The 21,137-nt window shown below is 37.7% G+C and overlaps 3 protein-coding genes across 6 annotated transcripts in view; all 3 read left to right on the top strand.

Moving 5' to 3' along the window:
* The window catches only part of LOC146452395 (uncharacterized), an 18,642-nt gene extending 16,149 nt beyond the window's left edge, over nt 1-2,493 (top strand). For 2 of the 3 annotated variants that reach the window (XM_085098014.1, XM_085098013.1), the window contains one exon: nt 1-2,493. This exon is cut by the window's left edge and continues 643 nt beyond it. The gene's annotated coding sequence lies outside the window, so the exon portion shown is untranslated. The other variant, XR_014859784.1, reaches the window with a different exon arrangement.
* A 219-nt stretch (nt 2,494-2,712) lies between these two features.
* LOC146452394 (TNF receptor-associated factor 6-like) lies at nt 2,713-11,056 on the top strand. Its single transcript, XM_085098040.1, has 7 exons — nt 2,713-3,453; nt 5,110-5,173; nt 7,118-7,222; nt 7,669-7,800; nt 7,865-7,939; nt 8,251-8,328; nt 9,955-11,056. The coding sequence occupies exons 1-7, from the start codon at nt 3,281-3,283 to the stop codon at nt 10,624-10,626; spliced, it is 1,299 nt and encodes a 432-aa protein (XP_084954166.1). The 5' UTR covers nt 2,713-3,280; the 3' UTR covers nt 10,627-11,056.
* Nucleotides 11,057-14,889: 3,833 nt separating this feature from the next.
* On the top strand, nt 14,890-21,135 carry LOC146452393 (TNF receptor-associated factor 6-like). Of its 2 annotated transcripts, XM_085098015.1 has the most exons (7): nt 14,892-15,148; nt 16,262-16,325; nt 16,916-17,020; nt 17,446-17,610; nt 17,928-18,002; nt 18,189-18,266; nt 19,859-21,135. In XM_085098015.1, exons 1-7 carry the CDS (start codon nt 14,976-14,978, stop codon nt 20,612-20,614), a joined length of 1,416 nt encoding a protein of 471 aa, XP_084954141.1. In that variant the 5' UTR covers nt 14,892-14,975; the 3' UTR covers nt 20,615-21,135. The 2 variants fall into 2 exon arrangements, with proteins under 2 accessions (XP_084954142.1, XP_084954141.1); XM_085098016.1 differs by lacking the exon at nt 16,916-17,020 and having other exon boundaries at nt 14,890-15,148.
* Nucleotides 21,136-21,137: the final 2 nt, after the last annotated feature.

The following is a 21,137-nucleotide window of genomic DNA, read 5'->3' as shown; positions in this document are numbered from 1 at the left end:
AACGCTGGAGAAAGAGGTGGCTGAAGCAGCTGATGCGAAAGAAAAAGAGTTTATAAGTGTGATCGAGGAATTGTTGGAGAAGCATCAGCAAGAAGTGACAGAGTTGAAGAGCTACTATGAGGAGGTGTTAACGCAAAGAGGTAAGTAACAGGCTTAGTTTGCAAGAGTTGGAGGAAAATCTCAGGGAGGTTCAGAGGTTCAATGTTAGAGAAGTTGAGAGGTTGCAGATGGAACATGAAAGCGAGATGAAAGCTGTAAGTTCAAGGCACGATGCTGAGTTGGACAATCTGCTGTTGATAAATAAGCAACTGGAAGAAACAGGCCAGGAGGTGGATAAAGAGACAGGAACAATTTGAGAAGTTGAAAGAGGTGTATGAGAGCGAAGTGAATGTGTTGAAGGAGTCGCTTGATAAAGATGACGCTGAAAAACGATCTTAAACAACAGATGGACAGATTAAAAGAAGAGTTTGATAATGGTGCAGCCCTCTTGAAGGAAAAAGATGCAACTTTGGAGGAGCTTAAGTCAGTTGACCGATTTGAAAACTTCTAGCGTATAAGATATAAGTTTGGATTAGCCTTGATACCCAATAACATATTTCTCGGCCCTGAATTCGTCGTTGTGTATTGTTTTCTAATGAAAAGTGAATACGATCCCGTATTATCCTGGCCTTTACCCAATAACAAATTTACAATTACGTTGATCGATCAGCACGAAGATCCAAGGCAAAGAGAAAACAAGGTTACATCCTTTACATCACACTAAAAACGATATAGCTACTTCAGGATGGTGGAGAATGATGATAACCATCCTCCTTAATATTCCCTCCGCTTATAACGCTCGACAACGTAAGGGAAAGGCGCTACGCTGTAGACGACACAATTTTCATCGAATTCCAAATCAATTCAGCTTAAAAGGTTTCATTGCTACTTAGATGGGGTACCTCGTTGTATTTATTTAAGTGCATTTCACACTTTACTTGTCTTCTGTCAAAACGACTAGTCGTATTGTAATCACAAGATACTAAAAAATTTCGGTTAGCTTAATTCGAAGGAACAAAAACACAGCGTCGTATACAGCAAATTAAACAAGAAATACCTGACAGTATTGGCTGGAATACACTGATCGTATTACATGGAACAGAAACAAGAAAAATCCGGCATTGGTAAACATAGCGTTAACTTAACCAAATGTCATAGGTTTATTGTCCTTGGGAAAAATGGCATCCGATATCTGCTTTACTTAGAATTTTCATAGATCAATAGGATTAGAACAGCAGATAGATAGATAAATCGTTAAATAATAAAAATCATTAAATCGATAAATCAGCAGAACCACGGGGACTCAACTGAAGTGGAACCCAATGCACTCTGCGTGGTGATCCTACTGAAGACCACTGAAGCATGAACATTAATATACATTCTCTTCAGAGACGTACGTAGTGTAGATATGTAAATCTGTGTAATCCTGCTACTCTACTTTGTAACCGATCACTGAAGAAGGTATGGCTGAAAGGCCTGTGATCAAATACTAAAACCATCCTTATACGAAATATTTTTTCTCCCAACTAGCCGTCATTATAAAGCCGTAATGCTGTCTCAAAATCGAATTTAGTTAATAGTTAACCTGCCATCCTTGTTAAAACTGTCAGACTTTGCTCCGAATTAAGTTCTCCCAATGTAAGACCAAGAGTACTTTTCCTTAATAAAGAGAAGAAGGAAAAAAAACATGGACTTGAGTGTCGCATATTCTTCCGAGAAATGTAACTCCAAAGAACTTTATCCTTTCTGTCAATGTCCGTTTAGTACACAAACAAAGATTTTCTCTGTATTCAGGTATATAAGGTGCCTTTACTGGCCAAATATAACTTGCAACACAGAAATAACCGACTGATTTTGCAATTTTATAAACCAACTTTCATATACTCGAGCGGGATTTTCGGGTAATCTGCGTTTCTTCTGCGGCTTAAAGGACCCTAGTCAGCCTCCGCCATTTTCGATGCCATCGAAATTATTGATAATGCATGGTGAGGCGAAATCTTATTGTTTTACTGTAAGTTGTGTTCCTGAAAATATGTTTCATTATCTTTAGTAGGTTTACCATGATTTCATTCATTTCGACATGCTCTGAATTAAATATAATAGCCAAACTCTCGCATCAGTAAACAAAAACAAAGGTGTGGCTGACTAGGGCCCTTTAAGGTATGCTTCCATTTTTTAGCATCACCACAAGGCTCAGAGAAGCCAAATTTAATGTAAAATTAATTTCGGCTTCTTCAACAAGAAGTTTCGGTTCAAATCAAGTCTAGTGATATAAAAACAAGAAGGTGAGATTGAGCAGAGCGTCATGGGATCTTATTAGGCGTCTTTTTTATTTTCACAATTTTTCTTGTTTTGCTAAACCCCAACCCAACCTCCCTCCCACCCAACCAAACACACATTTTTTCCCGTTTTACCTGCTGATTTTGAACCCTCCCTCATTTTGACACCAATAAAGTCGCACAGGTTGCTAGTGAATCTGCTGATATTAATTTTAAACAAAGCAAAGTGTGGGGTCGTACAGTCAGAAATTGCTCCAAAACTTGCCAGGCGTGCTTAAGCCGCTTCAGGGTGCGGAAAGCATCTCCCTCTCCTCCCTTTTGGTCTGTTACCATCAGGAGGTGCGTGCGCAGTATTCGTACTTGTTACTGAAAAGAGATACACATTCATACATTTTCGACCCCAGATCTCTTCCCTTTTGCGCATGACTGACGCCGGGAGTCAAGCCAAAGGCCCTGGGGTCGAGGATAAGAGAAACACCAAACTGGTAACTGACGATGCTTCTTGAATTTTGTCTCCTGCCTCCTGTGTTTGTCAGTCAAAGAGAAAAATAGTTAACAAGAAAACCATTTCTCAAAATCAGTTTCCATCTAACATGACATCTTATTTCTTTCACATGGAATTTAAATGTTGTGTTTTGTCGGCTTGTTATAAAATGGTAAAATTTCATTATTTGGGAAAACATCAATATAGTAAGTAAAATTTGAGCTAAGGGCTTTTGAATCCGCTTAATTTGAAATTGTTTGAAACAGTGTTTTCCCAAGAAAACCTGCAGAAAACGATAATTTTTCTCAGAAAGACGGAACTGAAAGAATTTTCACGGAAGTTTGTGTCACGCGAGCTCGCAGTTAATATTGGTATATAAACAAAATTTCCAGGTCATATTTGACTGACCCCTAGGAACAAAGATATCGCTTTCATTAAATCCACCCCGCGACGCTCTTGTCAGGCGAGCGATGAAAGTATGGCGGAAGCTCGATCAAATCCACCAGCGCTTGGTGGATACGATGATGAGTTTGTAAATGCAGCCGACGACGATTTCCATTGCGTAATCTGTCAGTTACCTCTGAAAGAACCAATCCTAACGAAATGTGGCCACAGATTTTGCACTCAATGCCTCAACAGACACTTCGAAAGGTTAGCATTCCTTAGAGTACAATCGTTAGAAGCTATTGTTAAGCCTGGTTGTAACTATCGACGCAGACACGAGCGCCAAGGTAGGAAACGCAAGCTCAAGCCCAAGGATTTTGTGCTTTCACTTGGCGTAAAAACAGACTTTAAGAGCTCCCATTCACGCAAGCGAGATCGTAGGTATTGTTAGCAGTCATGCTGCAAAGCTCAATACAATAATATTATAACGATTAGCCTTAAGGTATCAACCATTTGTGACTAAACGAGCTAAAAAGAGTCTGAATAACGAGAAGAATCGCATTACAGTACATTTAGTGAAATTATAATTGAATTGAAATCATTGAGGGCAACAGCCCATTTGATCACGTGATTGAATCTCAAAGTGCAACATTTCGGCTTTTTACGCGGGATGCCCTGAAGGGGCATACCGTGTCTAAAAACGGGTCGATTTCTTTTTTTTCTTCCTCGTAGTCACAAATCGGTACATTAATTTATTCATTAAACTCTCCCCTCTCCTACTCGGGATGTATTGTTCTGATTGTCTTCAACAACAGCAGGCCAATCAAAATTTATTCTTGTCGCTTATATCGCGAGGGAGGGGACCCACTCACCCCTACCTGTGTGACGTCAATGCATCATTTGATATATTTATTAAAGATGGATTAAGTCGCGCCATATTGTTTTAACATGTTCTGGACTCAAGTGTGCCGTTTTCAAAGGAAAATTTCACCATTTTGAAGCGGTAAATCGAAAGAATAACTTCTAAGAAGCACCCGACACGTGAAACGGTGGAAATTGGTGAGTTCTTTTTGAAGGAATCGTGCTTTGTTTGACAGTCTTAGGCCACGACGCGAGACAGAAAAGAGGTCATTGAGAAGCTTACGTTATCGTAATGGAATTTGACAAATTTCCGCTGATAGTCTGAGTCGCGTAACACACGGAAAACAACGTAACGCGATCGTCGTGACTCAAACTATTCCATTAGCAAGGATAGTTTTATCAATCGGCGAAGCATACAGTTGGAATAAATGAATCAGCCCCAGCATCACGCGTAATGCCAGTAGAGCAGGCATCTTGTATTTTCTTGATCTGTTGCGTGATTTATAAAATATCACTGGTAAGATTTTTTCTTTTACGTCTACTTTAACCCGATCTTTACAGTATTTACCACTGTCGGTTGGTCATGTTAAATGCGCGCACATTTGTTTGTTTGTACAGGAAAATGAAAATGAAAATATTTCAAGGACTTGGATCAATTCCACCGATAATTTAACCGTGAACTGATGATTTGCAGTTTGTTGCTTCCTTCATGACTGTTTGGGTACGGCTTATACACAGCTGAATTGGAAGATAATTACAAAAATAATCCCTCAAGTCTTTCGTTTCTTTGTAGAAATCTGTTAAATATCCGCAAATAGCATATTCGAAAAAGGAAATTCTGGGGTCTTAGTACAAGCGAGGTTAAATTGCCGTGAAAAAATCTGAAGAGCAACTCACATGACGCAGCCTTGATCATTTCCAACATCATTCGAAAATGTATCAGTGCATTGACAGTTCAGAAGATAAACGAGAGAAAGGTACAGATTATCTAAAAATACACTCGACGGATAAGACTTTGGTGTTGTAAGGATATCAAAAGAACACATTTCTGTTTTTAAACAGATTGGAGCGAGATGGGCAGCGTTTGCATTGCCCTGTGGATCGAGAGAAGTTGAGCCGAGATAAAGTAAGAAAGGTTTATTAATGCTATGACATTTATAGGAAGAGTTCGCGAGTTCAAGCTGTTTACACCACTCACTGTCTACAGAAAGTGACTCGTAAATCGTTCAATCGTCTTTGGTTTTCTGTTGTGTCAGTCATTGGTCAATACTTCTCGAGGGAAATCTGATTTTTTCGTTGTTGCTAGATAGATGGCCAAATCGCTTGCCATGTTATGTTTTCCAATGTCATAGTTAACGTTGTGACATTTTTATCCATTGTATACAAAACATTAAACCTTTACTACGAAAATTACCATGCCTCTTATCTCTGTACATGCGCAAGATAACTGAGGGACCGGTCATTAATTAGAGAGGACCCAAAAGGGGCGGGCTAACAGAACTTGGACAAGCATATGAGAGGGGGTCGCAAGTATTTGTGTTCATTTCTGTTCACTTAATAATTACACGAAGATGCAAAAAAAATCATGAACATCAACATTTGTTCAGCAATGTGTCATTAATGCCTCCATACAGGTACTCATATTTTAATGTAATAATAGCTTAATATCCCCTTTGCATCTGCATTGTCGAGAGTTTGTTTGAACTAAAAAATGAATAATTACTATCTCAATTCAGAGCTTTAACTTGCTTCATCAGTTGCTTCATCAATTGGTTCATCAGTTCCTTCATCTACTGCTTTCATAAAGCCTTTTAGATTGTATTTTATTGTAGCAAGAGCTTTCTCTGTCACTTTACCTTGGTCCACCATTCTTGTTAAACATTTGCTTTAACACTTGCGTCTGCTGATATCAGTTGAATCATCTGTTTGGAATTTCTCAGTTTTCGACGCTGTTATTTCCTCTTTTTTTGCTCTTATTTTTATTCTGCTTTTTGGATTTTTTTTCTGAATTTGTTTTTCTTTTTTATAAAAAAAATTATTTTGCTCGAAACATTTCTCTAGATCCGCTGCACTCTTCTTTTTCAGTGAGACTCTTCAAAGTGACTCCAACTGTCTTTCTTAGTTCTTCTACTCCAGTAATACTTTTCACATCAAAACATTTAGCGCACTCATGCCCTTGCTTACGTTTTCCAGATTTTGTGAACAAATCATTGAGGTTTATCTTTAGCTATCTTTGGTGCCTCTTCCTTCAGCTTTCTGGAGCTTCCAAGTGTTTACCCTCAAAATTATCTAACACTATTTATGTGTGTTTGTGGAGGGAAGGGGAGGGTCATATCAATTTATGCAAGGCGTGATAGGGGGGTTGCAATGGAAATGGAGAGGGTCTTTTTCAAATGCACCCCCCCCCCCTCTCTTGTTAATGACCAGTCCCTTGTTTACTTGTTTTAGTTACTTGATTGTCTACTCATTCATTGATTCAGTCAGTCATTCACTCACTCACTCACTCACTCACTCACTCACTCACTCACTCACTCACTCACTCACTCACTCACTCATCCATCCATTCATTCATTCATTCATTCATTCATTCATTCATTCATTCATTCATTCATTCATTCATTCATTCATTCGTTCATTCGTTCATTCGTTCATTCGTTCATTCAGTCAGTCAGTCAGTCATTCAGTCAGTCAGTCAGTCAGTCAGTCACTCACTCACTCACTCATTCATTCATTCATTCATTCGTTCATTCATTCAGTCATTCAGTCAGTCAGTCAGTCATTCATTCATTCAGTCAGTCAGTCAGTCACTCACTCACTCACTCAGTCAGTCAGTCAGTCAGTCAGTCAGTCAGTCAGTCATTCATTCATTTTTTTTAATTTATTTTTGTTTACAGATTTATTTACGTCTTTATTTTGGTCTTGATTGTGAAACAAGCACGAGACGCCTTTAAACAGAGGCTCAATCTATAGGCACTCCTCATCAAAAATATAGTCTGTCACCAAAATTACGTTTTTAATAGTATATAATTTAATTCAATTTAATATAATTTAATGTATTATTTTCTTGCAGGCCGATATTTTTCCAGACAAAGCGACGGAAAGAAAGATCCTTTCCTTTTTTATCAAATGCCCGAATGAAGGTTGTCAGTGGTCTGGCGAATTGAGATCAAAAGACGTGAGTTAAGTTTTCCATTCGTTTAGGAATAATCATGGGCACTTGTTTGTATGTTTCCTGATTTCGTTCCATCTTTTTTCGTTGTGAAAAAATATTGTGTAAGGACCTCGTGAAAACTCTCCTCTGGGGTTAAAAAACATGGGCAAAAATCGAAGTGATGCTAATACCATTTTTCTCAAAAAAAGCACGGTTCCCTTGCAAATGATATATTTCACCCCCTTTTGTGCCTTTGCTGTTCCTTCTATGAGTAGTCAATCCAGTCAAACACAGTTTTTGACAAATTGTTTTTGCCACGTGACCAGTTGCAATCAACCCTGCATAGATCTGAGGTTGTTTAAATAAGAAGCAATCGCACCAAAACATTGACTTCGAGTTCATCGTCAACTCATAGGTTACCAAACTGTCCAAATGGTAATATTTTTTCTAATTGTGTATTTCTAAAACAGAACCATTTAGTTTCTTGTCCTCTTCGAGTTGTTTCCTGTACAAACGACAACTGTAATGTAAGACTGCCAAGAAGAGACTTGCAAGGACACCTGACTTCTACATGTGAATGGAGGGTACTTCATTGCATCCACTGTTATTTTTAAGAGGATATCTTTAGGACAATCAAATATCAATAAACGTTTGTCATATTTTCAGGCTCATCAAAGTGTATGCAAGAGATTACCGCTTAAGTGCCTAAACAAGTGTGGAGCTATTGTTCCGAGAGAAGAGGTTAGTGTCTGATTGTTTGATAACAACAAGAATGCCTATCCATTGTTCATGTCTCCATAATGCATGCATGTTGAACTGTTAAATGTGACCAAAATGATCAATAATCAGGCATTTGTCATATGCTTGGATCCCTTCATGGAGGGCTAATTTCCTCGTTTCTCTATTGTAAGAAGAATACTCTCAAAATATTTCAGATTCAATTAGAGAAGTTATCATCTAGACTTAATTATTTGTATTACATGACCCAATAATTTGCATTATTTTTAATGTGAGCATAACTGTTTCTTGCTTTCTTCTATCATATCCTACAGATCTCAACCCATATTGACAGTGATTGTCCGGTTACCATAATTCCCTGTCCTTATGCTGAGATGGGCTGCGGAGAAAAGGTAATTAGTAACAAAGAACTGTATGTCAAAATTATCCATCACTTCCGTTATTTTTTGAAAAATTTAGGGCCTCTCCAGACCTAAAAGTAAAGTTCTTTATTTAATTAAAACAAATGCTTAAAATGACAATTTCAACTCAAAAACATATTTCTAAGTGCCCTTTGCTAAATTGAACGGAAGGTTTGGAGTACAATACCTCCATCAAAAAACGAAAAAACTAGCAAACAAAAAGAAAACAACAACAACAACAACGAGACGAAACAAAAAAGCTATCAAATGCTTCAGGGGAAACCTCCACTCTTACAAAAAAAAATGGCGTTAAAGTCTAATTTCAAAGCTCGGTTTAAAAGCTTGGGCCAGCATTTTAGCGCGCTAAAAATTGAATGTAATTTTCGCCAATTCTCGTGCGCCGCCATCTTAGATTTTATGACGTCACACGGTTGCCTCTATTGTCTGGAAATAGAACTTCTATTGTGTGGAATAATTGAAAAACTGTATGACGTCATGGAATTAAAAATGGCGTCGCACAGAAATTTTAAAAAGTGAAAATAGACAATAACAAAATCCAATTTTTAGAATACTTATAGGCTTTCTGCACTTTTTAACTAATTTTGAAATGAAGATACAATTTAATTTAGTCGCGCAAGGGTCATCTCTGTCTGGAAATCACAGAACTACAAACAAAAAACTTCCTTTCTGCGATACGTGAATAACATATTAATTGTCATTCGAGAAACTCTACCAGAGCACTCAAAACATTCTTTAGAGCGTTCTATACCATTTTGAATTATAATTATATTCAATTTCTTTTAAATAGTGCAGTGAAATGTAGTAGCGGGAAAATGCTGCAAATTTTTCTTAGCAATTTCTACGATTTATTTTCATTTTATGTTGCTTCTCTGATAACTGCCCTTTAATAGACTACATAGCTTTAAATCTAAAAAAATAAACAAAAAACAATGTCGTTCTTACACAACATTAGTTTTCTTTTGTGATACAGAATTAAGAAATTCAAGAGGTTTTACCAGTTTACGTTCGAACTGTAGTAAAACAAATATAAAACTGATCAAGAAAAAATGAAATCAGTACGTCAAAAGTATTGGGATAGCCTGCGATTATTTTTCGGCGGAGAGAATCTCGACAGCCGGAAATACGTCTGCGTTCGCAGGCTAGCATTGGGACTGCAAAGAAACATTCTGCCATGCCTCAAGGATATTAAAATTATGGCTTCTCTCGACCTTATTGCTAAGGAAGTGATATTCTTGGTATTTGAATAGGATTTGAACGCGCAAAAGGGAAAATGTTAGCGGAAAACACTATTTGAAACATACAGAATGCCTAGATCCGCAATACGCTACAAAGTAAGGATCTGATGCAAGGTTCATTACTGATGTGATGCTTGTTTTCAGTATACAGCAGGAAAGTGACAAGTGAACTTGCATTGAAATGTTCCAGTACGCTAAGAGTCGCCCTTTATTTCAGAGGTTAGAGCATCCGTCCAGTTTGTGGCTATTAGAATTCAAGAGTCGTCGTTCGTACAGCTAGGAAACTCCGAAGAAAGACTGTGTAGTCATCAGCAAACGTTGAACCGTGCTTTTAAGCCTATTGTCTTTTTCTTTTCTGTAGGTTCAGCGAAGAAAAGTTGAATCCCACCTTCAATCTGCAACTAATCGTCATCTTGACTTGGCTTGTGCGAAGTTGAATGAGACACGGATTCAGCTGACTAACACTCAAAGTCAACTGAATGACACTCAAATACAGTTGCGTGACACTCAACTTCAGTTGCGTAACACCCAAGATAAGGTCAATGTTCTAGAGAGTCCTTGTCTGACGAAAATTGCTGGAGTACATACTTGGAAGATTTGCGGATTCGAAGAAAAGATGAAAAAAGCCAAAAGCAGGGAGCAAACCCTGATATCGAGTCCTCCTTTCTACGACCAAGGATATAAGTTTGCATTAACCTTGGAACCCAATGACACAATCTTCAGCCCTACAATCGTCTCTGTAACGTTTTATCTAACGAAAGGTGAATACGATGCCGTATTATCCTGGCCTGTACCCAATAACAGAGTTACAATAACAATGATCGATCAGCAAGAAGATCCAAGTCAGAGGGTTAACAAGGATATATCCTTTACATCACATGATCAACTATATAAAAAAATATTTGCAAGGGTGGAGAATGACAAGAGCCAGTTTTCTTTAAGCCACGGGCTTATATCGCACGAAGACTTAGGGGAAAGGCGTTACGTTGTAGACGACACCATTTTCATCCAGATCCAAATCGATCCAGTATAATAGATATTATTGCTACTTAGATGAATACCTCATTGCTTTTAGTCAAGCGCATTTCACAGTTTACTTGTTTTTCCTGTCCAAACTACTAGCGTCGTAATGTAATCACAATATACTAAAAGATTCTAGCTTACTTTGGTACAAAAAAAGCAGAGCAGCAAATACAGGAAATTCAACTTCTCAAACTTATTAATAATTCAAAAGCCAAAGACAAAGGAAATCATGCACTGTAAAGTGTTTGGATATCGGATGAAACACTGTGTCTTGTGTTAGATATATATTACAAGAAATACAGGCCAGTATTCGCTGGTATACAATATGAAGGAAATACTGCTCAGAGGATACGTGATCGTATCACACGGCACAGAAACAAGAAAAGAATCAGCTTTGTATTGTCATGTTGTAAACATACAGCTGAACATGGCGTTAACTTTACCGAATGTGTAGCGTTTATTGTCCTTGGTCAAACAGCACTTGGATCAATAAGCTTAGAACAGGACAACCACGAGGACTCAATAAAGTGGATCCCTGTGCACTCTGCATAGGGATCCCACTGAAGTATGCACATCAATATACATTCTTCCCAGAGACGTATGTAGATCTGTAAATATGTAAATCTGTGTAATCCTGCTACTCTACTCTGTAACCGATCACTGAAGAGGGTCGTGTGGCTGAAAGGCCTGTGATCAAATAAACACACAAAAACCGTCCTTATTAAAACTGCCAGACTACGTTCAGAATGAAGTTCTCCCAATGTGAGAGTCTTTTCCCTAAAAAAAAGAGTAGAAGAAAAAACAAAACATGGACTTGACTGCGTGTCGCATATTCTTCAGAGCAATATAACTCCGAAAAACAATGTCAATGTCCATTTAGTACACAAAGCAAGTTCTTGGTATTCTGGTATATAAGGTGCCTTTACTGGTCAAATATAATTTCCAACACAGAAATAGCTCTAACTTTGCTATTTTATAAACCAACCTTCTTGTACTCGAGTGGGATTTGCGGGTAATCTGTGTATCTTTACGGGCTTGAGGATTGTTAGCCTATTGTTCAAAAACTTATTAATAATTCATAAGCCCAGTGACCTATCAAATGGTCGATAATACATCACGTGCAGTGAGTTTATATCGATAAACCTCCTTATTAGTATGTGCGTTATCAGATATGAAGACACTGCACGAGACTTATGAATATGAATTAATTATCAACACAGCAACTGTTTTTACGAGTTTTCGAGTTTTGTTTTTCCTACCATTCTGCCATTCCAGAAAAATTTTCAATGACCACTTTGTCACTGCACGTGTTGACTCTGGGGTAGCATTCTCGATTAAATTGCTCTCTTCCTCGGCATTTTTAGGCTTCCGAATTGCTCAAGAACAGGACGCCATGTCCTCTTCGGTTAGGCCTGGGACACGTCGAACATTAGTCGAACTTAATTCGTCGAACCTATTAATTTTGAAATAGGCGCATGAATGGTGCGACGTTTGCCGCAATTAAGTTCGACTGAAATTAATTGGTTCGACTCCAGCAGAACTTCGACTTGCCAAGTCGGATAATGCGACAATGGTTCGACGTTACAGCAAACGCCGTTCTAAACACGCGCTGAACTCAATTCATAAATCATGTAAATTACAAAATAATTGATTCAAATGTGATAGACTGCGCAAATGTCACAAAAATACCGACTCCCCCATCTGCCAAACACTATTCACCCACCCCCCCCCCCCCCCCGACGAGCATGCGCTGTACAAAGACAATTTCGCGACCAGGAATAGCGAGCTATCGAAAGTCATTGCTGACATCGTTTAGCGTGATGGAAATGTGTTTTTCGTGTTTCATGAACACTAAATACATATGATTGAAATGCGAATTACCTATTTAAAATAAATGTTCAGTGTTTGAGTCTTCTCTTTCTATTTTTCGCAATTAATTGCCAATGAAAGGCCCTACGAGCACTGTATTTCAACATTTCGCTAGCAAGGCCAGCAATAACTAGCCGCGCATCGAGTGAATAGCACGGGGACACGTGCTTATTCCCGTGTTTCATGAAGTGCAACTTGTGAATTAGGGTCGACGCAGGTTCGACGTTTGCCACCACGTTGGAATTAAGTCGACTCTTTGTCGAACCTATTTTTAATAAATTCGACGCGACTTAGATTCGACGTTTACCCTAGGCCTTAGTAGAAGAAAAGTTCAAAACACGTGTGATGAGGAATGTTTTTGAAGCCGTTCAAAAAAACTCGCAGCACGTGTTTTATCTAAAACCCGATAAAATACTCCTGCTCGTCTCTTCAACATTACTTAAATGTTAGGTTCTGTTCTTGGCATCACCACAGGGCGCAGAGGAGTCAAATTTGATGTAAAATTAATTCTGGCTAAATTCAACAAGAAGTTTCTGCGTAATCGAGTTTGTTGATTTAAAGACAAGAACGTGATAGAAAAGAGCGTCATGGGCTCCAATTATGCGTCTTTTTTATTTTAACAATTTTTGTGTCTACGGCTTCTAGAGAAGCGTAGACACTATGTCATCGGGTTGAGTGAAAGAGTGAAAGAGTGAAAGAGTGAAAGAGTGTAAGCGTGTAAATGCCACAGGAATCCCAAATGGAATACTATCGAAAGCCGACGCTAATCCTCGACTGACCGAGATCGAAGCGATTGTATTTGCGGATCAGGACAATGGCGACAATACGGTAAATGATGTTTTCCGATGTTGATTTGCTTTTTACAAATAGTTTAAGTGATGATTTGAACCAGAATTCTGTAACTTCTGTAATTTTCATGGCAAACATGCCCGAATTTACTGCGAGTGATCGCTTTGAACAAACACGGAGTATCTTCAAATTTTACATGCGTGTTTGCACGCACGCAAAAAAACTGAAAGTTTTTTGCCTCTAATAGCAAATGCATCGTTTATTTCAATAAAATGTTTTTTTTGGAAAGCTTTTTGTTGATTTTTGTGTCTTTGTCAATTCATATATGCGTTTGAGAAGCGACAAATGCGTAAGGACAATTTGCATAAGCGGATGAAATTTGACATGCCAAAGGTCTTCATCAACATGCCATGAATTTTGCGTTCACGTGTGTTTTTCGGCAAATGATTAATAGGTAACCATATTATTTTACGTCAGAAAACATTTGTTTAATCATTCCAACTTAATATGCAGTTAATTTTGGAAGCCAACGATATTTATTTATCTACTGCGCATTTTATTCAGTTTAAACCGCTCTGGAAAAAAGTTAATTTATGCGAAAACTATGGAAACACGCCATTCATAAGTTCAGTATAGATTAATTAATAATTTCTGTTGCATTTTATGCCTACATTTCAGATTAGAACTTTGCTTTCAGTACTTTATGTTTAGAACTTTGCTGCATTGCTTTCAGTACAAAGTTGTGGTTCAGGTTGTAAGATTATATAATATATTGTTTATGTTAGAATAAAGTTACAGTTCTCTTCATACAAAATGTTTGTGGTGAACGATACCAGCTTAATCTCTTCTCACCAGTATTCTGTGCAACATTTTTACAACCATTTTTTTTTATCTCTATCCTATTTCCACTCCTCCCTCTTCGTTTTTATTTCAGTCTTATTTCCCTTTTCTTCAATTCTTTTATATCACATTTCTATACCAGTACTGCAGTAGACACATGCAGTCTGAGACTGCCTATTTTTTCTTTCGTACTCACCCCCTTCCCACCCAACCACACACACAATTTTCCCTTTTTACCCGCTGATTTTAAATCCGTTTTGACACACATAAAGCCGCAACTGGTTACTAATGAATCTACTGATATTAATTTTAAACGAAGTAAAATTTAAAACTTCGCCAAGTGTGTGGGGTCCTACAGTCAAAAATTGCCCCAAAACTTGCCAGGCGAGCTTAAGCCGCTTTAGGGTACGGAAAGCGTCTCCCTCTCCTTTCTTTTGGTCTGTTACCATCAGGAGATTACTAGGTTAGTAGCGGTCACGCTTTCGATGCTTGCGCAGTATTCGTACTTGTAACTGAAAAGAGAAACACATTCTCTACCCCAGATCTCTTCCCTTTTGCGCATGACTGACGACGGGAGTCAAGCCAAAGGCCCTGGGGTCGAGAATAAGAGAAACACCAAACTGGTAACTGAAGATGCTTCTTGAATTTGTCTCCTGCCTCCGGTGTTTTTCAGTCAAAGAGAAAAATCGGCATTCCTTTTTTCTCAGAAAGACGGAAAGGAAAGAATTTTAACGCAAGTTTGTAATTGTTGGCGTATAAAAAAATTTCCAGGTCATACTTGACTGATTATTAGGAACAAAGATATCGCTTCAATAAATTAAATCCACCCAGCGACGCTCGTGTCAGGCGATCGATAAAAGTATGACGGAAGCTCGATCAAATCCACCAGCACTTGGTGGATACGATGATGAGTTTGCGGATGCAGTCGAAGAAGATTGGCTTTGTGTTATCTGTCAGTTACCACTGAAAGAACCAATCCCAACGAAATGTGGCCACAGATTTTGTACTGAATGCCTCAACAGACACTTCAAAAGGTTAGCATTCTTTAGAGTACAACCCTTAGGAGTTATTGTTAAGCCTGGTTGTAACTAGCGACGCAGACACTAGCGCCAAGGTAGGAGTTTATACAAAGCCTCAGAAACTCAATCTTAAGCCCAAGGATTTTGTGCTTTTGTGCTCACATAAATGGCGTAAAAACAGACTTCAAGTTAGGAGCTCCTATTCAGCCAAGCGAGACCCTAAGTATTGTTAGCAGTCCTGCCTTGAGGAACCGTATCGGCCATTTGTGACTGAACGTTCAAAACGATTCTAAGTAACGAGAAGATTCGTATTACAGCAAGTTTAGTGAAATTATAATTCAATTGAAATGATGGAGGGCAACATCCCAATTGATCACGTGATTAAATCTTGAAGTGCAACATTTAGGGGCTTTCTATTTAATTGATATGTGGCATGATTTATGAATAACGACCTTAGCTATAGTTTGTTTAAATAGCACTGTGACTAGTCTTTAAAGCATTTACCGATGTCGGTTGAAAATGTTCAATTCGCGAAAAAAATTTTATTTGTACAGGAAAATAAAAATATGCTGAGGAAATGAATCCATTCAACGAATAATTTAACTGATGATTTGCATTTTGATACCCTTTATGACTTGGATCACTTGGTGCGGTTTACAATCATTCAAAACACAAATGTTTAAACTGGAACAAAAACACTGAAGAGAAAGATAATTGCAAAAACTACCGCGAAACTTTCGTTTTCCAAATTTTCTGTTGACTTCTAATGTTTGCAAAATAGCGGCTTCGTGCACCGAACTATTTTATTGTGAAATTTGGTGACATAAATATACAAACAAAACTAATTTTTACACGAAAAGCTTTGTGCTTAACATGGATTTCGCAATGAGGCTCAAAGCAAACTCAGAAATGGTCTAGTATGTGGTCTTCGCACAAGTGAGGTTAAATTGTAAACAAATCTGAAGTGCGACGTCTTGGTGCAGGCTTGATCAAATGCAACGTTATTTGAATGCATTGAAAATACATTAATTCTTCAAAACAAAAGAGAGAGAAAGGTACAAATTATAGAACTTAGGCAATGTAAGGATATCAAAAGTACACGTTTCCATGTTTCCTGTTTTTAAACAGATTGGAGCGAGATGGGCAGCCTTTGAATTGCCCTGTGGATCGAGAGAAGCTGAGCCGAGGCAAAGTAAGAGAGTTTTCTAACGCTGTAACGTTTGTGGAAGGAGTTAGCGAGTTCGAGCTGTTTGCATCACCTATTGTCTACAGAAAGTGACTTGTAAATTGTTCAGTTGTCTGTGAGTTTCTGTTGGGTTTGCATGTTTATTACCCTTGTGTCACGCATTACTCAAAGGAATATTCCAATATTTCTCAAAGGAAATCTGACTTTTTTTACGATACATATTATACTAAGGTTTATCGCTAGCTAAAACTTTTTTTTAGGTTCCATTTATATATTTACCTACCTTTTATTTCTGTTTACAGATTAATTAACCTATTTTGTTGTTGCGTTGTGTTTGTTTCTTTATTTTTTTGGCCTTGATTGATTGATTGACGAGAAGCCTTTAGACAGAGGGTCAATCTCGGCAGTCTTATTCAATATTTAAGTCAGTGTAATAACAGAAATTTAGGAACCAGCCAACCACCCAATGCTGTGAAATAGATGATAAGTGCATGATGAAAATTCTCGGAAAAATAATTCCGAGTCCCCAATGTAATAATGACCAAATAATTAAGAATTAATTTCATTTAATTTAGTGTGTTTTTTTTTTCTTGCAGGGCGACATTTTCCCTGATAAAGCTGCGGAAAGAAAAATTCTTTCCTTTTTTGTCAAATGCCGGAATGAAGGATGCCAGTGGTCTGGCGAATTGAGAGCAAAAGATGTTAGTTTTGGGTTACTTAAGCAATAAGCTTGTTCGTTTCTTGATTTCTTTATGTCTTTTTTCCTTATGAAAAAGACTTGCGCAAGCAACTTTAGGTTGTAATGTTTACCTTACTGACTGTTTCGTAGACGCACCAATATTTCATGCCCTTTAGCTGTTCATTCTATGAGTCCTCAAAGAACCAGAGTGTTTTACAAATACCTTTTTGGGTTTTCGCGTGACCAGCCGAACGAACTGAGGTTGCTCATTTTTTGCACCAAACGAAGACTTAAGTTCGTGGTGAACCCTATCTAGACCCGGGGGCGGAATCTTCCCCAACCCTCGATCAGAAAAGACGAAAAAAGCACCGTCTGAATAGGGTTAACTCATTGTTCACTTAACTGGTCAAAAGGTATTTTCATTCTTATTTTGTATTTCTAAAACAGAACCATTTAGCTTCTTGTCCTCTTCAAGTTGTTTCCTGTACAAACGATAACTGTGATGTAAGACTGCCAAGGAAATACTTGCAAGCACACGTGACTTCTGCATGTGCGTGGAGGGTTCTTCATTGCAGCCACTGTGATGTGTCCCATGCGGCGTGTAAAACTGAGGTAAGGAAATTGGTGTGTTTTCGTGATGTCTTTGTACGTAAATTAATTTAAAGACGGTGCCTACTAATACCAATGTATTTTTGTGCACTTTATGGCTATGTGGGAAAAGTAGATCTTATCGAGGCTGTGTGGAATCCAAAAAGAAAATTGGGGTTAGCCATGCATTTTATTAGAGCTATAATTAAGCAACAATATATAACTCTAAAAAGCGCACTATTCAGATATTTTTAAGAAAATATCAAGGCAAAAAAAATATTTAAACGCATTTGTCGTATTTTAATCAATCAAATATTAATACGCATTTGTCATTTTTTCAGGCTCATCAAAGTGAATGCAAGAGATTGCCACTGAAGTGTCCAAACAAGTGTGAAGCTATTATTCCGAGAGAAGAGGTTAGTGATACTATCACAAATGGTTGTTTTATGTTGTTCTAATTTCTTTCATCATCTTATTTAAGATTCAATTAGAGTAGTTATCGTCTAGTCTTAATTATTTGCATTACATGACCGAATAACTGGCTTGAATTATTTTTAAGATTGATATAACTGTTCCTCAATTTTCTCTATCATATCCTACAGATTTCAACCCATATTGACAATGATTGCCCGCTGACCATAATTCCCTGTTCTTATGCTGAGATGGGCTGCGAAGAAAAGGTAATTAGTAACACATAACTGAATGTTAAAATTATTCATCACTTCTCTTTTGAAAAATTTAGGGCCTCTCTAGACCTAGCACGACAGTTTTTTTTTTACTAAAAAGAAATACTAAAAAAATTGCAATTTCAGGTCAAAAATATATTTTTAGGTCCTGCTGAAATGAACGGAAGGTTTGGAGTACAACACTTCCATCAAAAAACGAAACAAAAAAAAAACAGCAGCAACAACGAAACAAAACAAAACAATACAGCTATCAAATGCTTCAAGGGGAACCTCCACTCTTACAAAAAAATTGGCGTTAAAGTCTAAATTTCAAAGCTTAGTTTAAAAGGTTGGACCAGCATTTTAGTGTGCTAACAATTGAATATAATTATCGCCAATTCTCGTGCGCCATCATTTGGGATTTTTATGACGTCAAACGGTTGCCACTATTGTCAGGAAGCCGAACTTCTATTGTGTGAAAAAATAGGCCATTTCCGAGTCGCTGTGAACCTCATTATGAAAGCGAGGCTAAGTGCAAAGTTCTTATAATTAAAATTAGTTTTTATTCATATGCAAACAAAACTAATTTTCATATAAAAAGTTTTGCACTTGGCCTCGCTTTCATAATGAGGTTCACAGCAACTCCGAAATGGCCTATTGAAAAAACCGTATGATGTCATGGAATTAAAAATGGCGTCGCACAGAAATTTTAAGAAGTGAAAATAGACGATAATAAAATAGAATTTTTAGAACACTTATAGGCTTTCTGAACTTTTCAACTAATTTTTGAAATTAAGATACAATTTAATTTAATCGCTCTACAAGAAACTCTATGTTCTTTAGAGCACTCTAGGCCATTTTGAATTAAATTTTATCCAATTTTTTTTTAAAAGGGCACGGTGAAATGCAGTAGAGGGATAATGTTGTAAATTTTTCTAAGCAATTTCATAATTTATTTTCATTTTATGTTACAAAATTGACTCTGACTTCTCTGATAACTGCCCTTTCAACGACTACATAGCTTTAAATCTAAAAATATTATAACAATATATTTATTATCGTTCTAACATAACATTAATTTTCTTTACAGAATAAAGAGATTTTACCAGTATAAGTTTGATCTGTAGTGAAACAGCTGTCAAACTGATAAAGAAAAAAATGCAATCAGTACGTCAAAACATTGGCACTGCAAAGAACAATTCTGGCATGCATCAAGGCAATTAAAACATTATTGCCAGCAAAGTGATATTCTTGGTATTTGAATGGGATTTGAAGGCGCAAAAGGGAAAATTTTTAGCGGAAAAATTCTATTTAAAACATACGGAATGTCTAGATCCAAAATACGCTACAAAGTGAGCAGCTGATGAACGCTTCATTACTGATGTGATCCTTGTTTGCAGTATGCAGCAGGAATGTGTCAAATGCGAACTTGCCATTGAAATGTTCCAGCACGCTACGAGTCATTATCTATTTCAGAGGCTAGAGCACCAGGTTTAGAATTCAAGAGTCGTCTTACGTACAGCTAGGGAACTCAGAAGAGAGATTATGTGGTCACCAGCAAGCATTGAGCTGTACATTTAAGTCTATTGTCTTTTTCTTTTCTGTAGGTTCAGCGAAGAAAAGTTGAATCCCACCGTCAATCTTCCACTAATCTTCATCTTGACTTGGCTTGTGCGAAGTTGAATGACACACGGATTCAACTGACTAACACTCAACTTCAGTTGAATAACACCCAAGGTCAGCTCAATGACACTCGGCGTCAGTTGAATGACACTCGGCGTCAGTTGAATGACACACGGCGTCAGTTGAATGACACACGGCGTCAGCTGAGTGACACTCAGATTCAGTTAAGTAACACTCAAGAGAAGGTTAATGCTCTAGAGTGTCCCAGTCTTATTCAAATTTCTGGGATACATAATTGGAAGATTTGCGGATTCAAGGAACACATGAGACAAGCCGAAAGCGGGGAGAAAAAAGAAGTAGACAGTCCCCCTTTCTACGACTATGGATATAAGTTTGGATTAACTTTACAGCTCAACGATACATTCCTCCTTACTGAATGCGTCTCTGTAAGTTTTTTTCTATTGAAAGGTGAGTACGATGCCGTATTATCCTGGCCTTTACCCAATAAAAAATTTACAATTACGTTGATCGATCAGCAAGAAGAGCCAAGGCAGAAAAAAAACGTCGTTAGATCCTTTGAATCACACGACACTCGATATAAAGACTGCTTCAGAAGGGTGGAGAACGATGGTAACGAACGTCCTGTAAGCCGCTTCCTTTTATCGCACGATGACATAACGGAACGGCGCTACGTTGTAGACGACACCATTTTCATCCAGATCCAAATCCATCCAGCATAGTAGGTTTTATTGATGGAATAGCTCCTTGCTTTTATTCTAGCGCATTTCACAGTTTACTTGTTTGTCCTGTCCAAACAACTATCGTCATTACATAATCACGAGATAAAAATAAAATCTATAGAATAAAAGCACGGCAGTGTATACAGCAATTTTAACAAGAAATACAGGAACTGAGTATTCGCTGCTATACAATTTGAAGGGAACACTGCTCAGAGGATACGCGATCGTATCACACGGCACAGAAACAAGAAAAAATCAGTTTTGAATTGTCATGTAAATAAAAATAGCGTCAACCATGTTATCGAATGTTTTAGATTTATTATCATAGGGCAAATAGCATCCCGATATCAACTGGAACTGCTTGACTGAGAATCGTCATGGATCAATAGGCTAAGAACAGGAGAACCACGAGGACTCAATAAAGTGGAACCCTGTGCACTCTGCATGGGGATCCAACACTGAAGCATGCACATCAATATACATTCTCCTCAGAGACTTACGTAGATCTGTAGATATGTAAATC

The sequence above is a fragment of the Pavona decussata genome, unplaced genomic scaffold (assembly GCF_977016875.1).
Source record: "Pavona decussata unplaced genomic scaffold, jaPavDecu1.1 SCAFFOLD_371, whole genome shotgun sequence".
Classification (NCBI taxonomy): Eukaryota; Metazoa; Cnidaria; class Anthozoa; order Scleractinia; family Agariciidae; genus Pavona; species Pavona decussata.
Note: the sequence above shows the minus strand (reverse complement) of the source record. Positions and strands in the feature narration are given on the sequence as shown.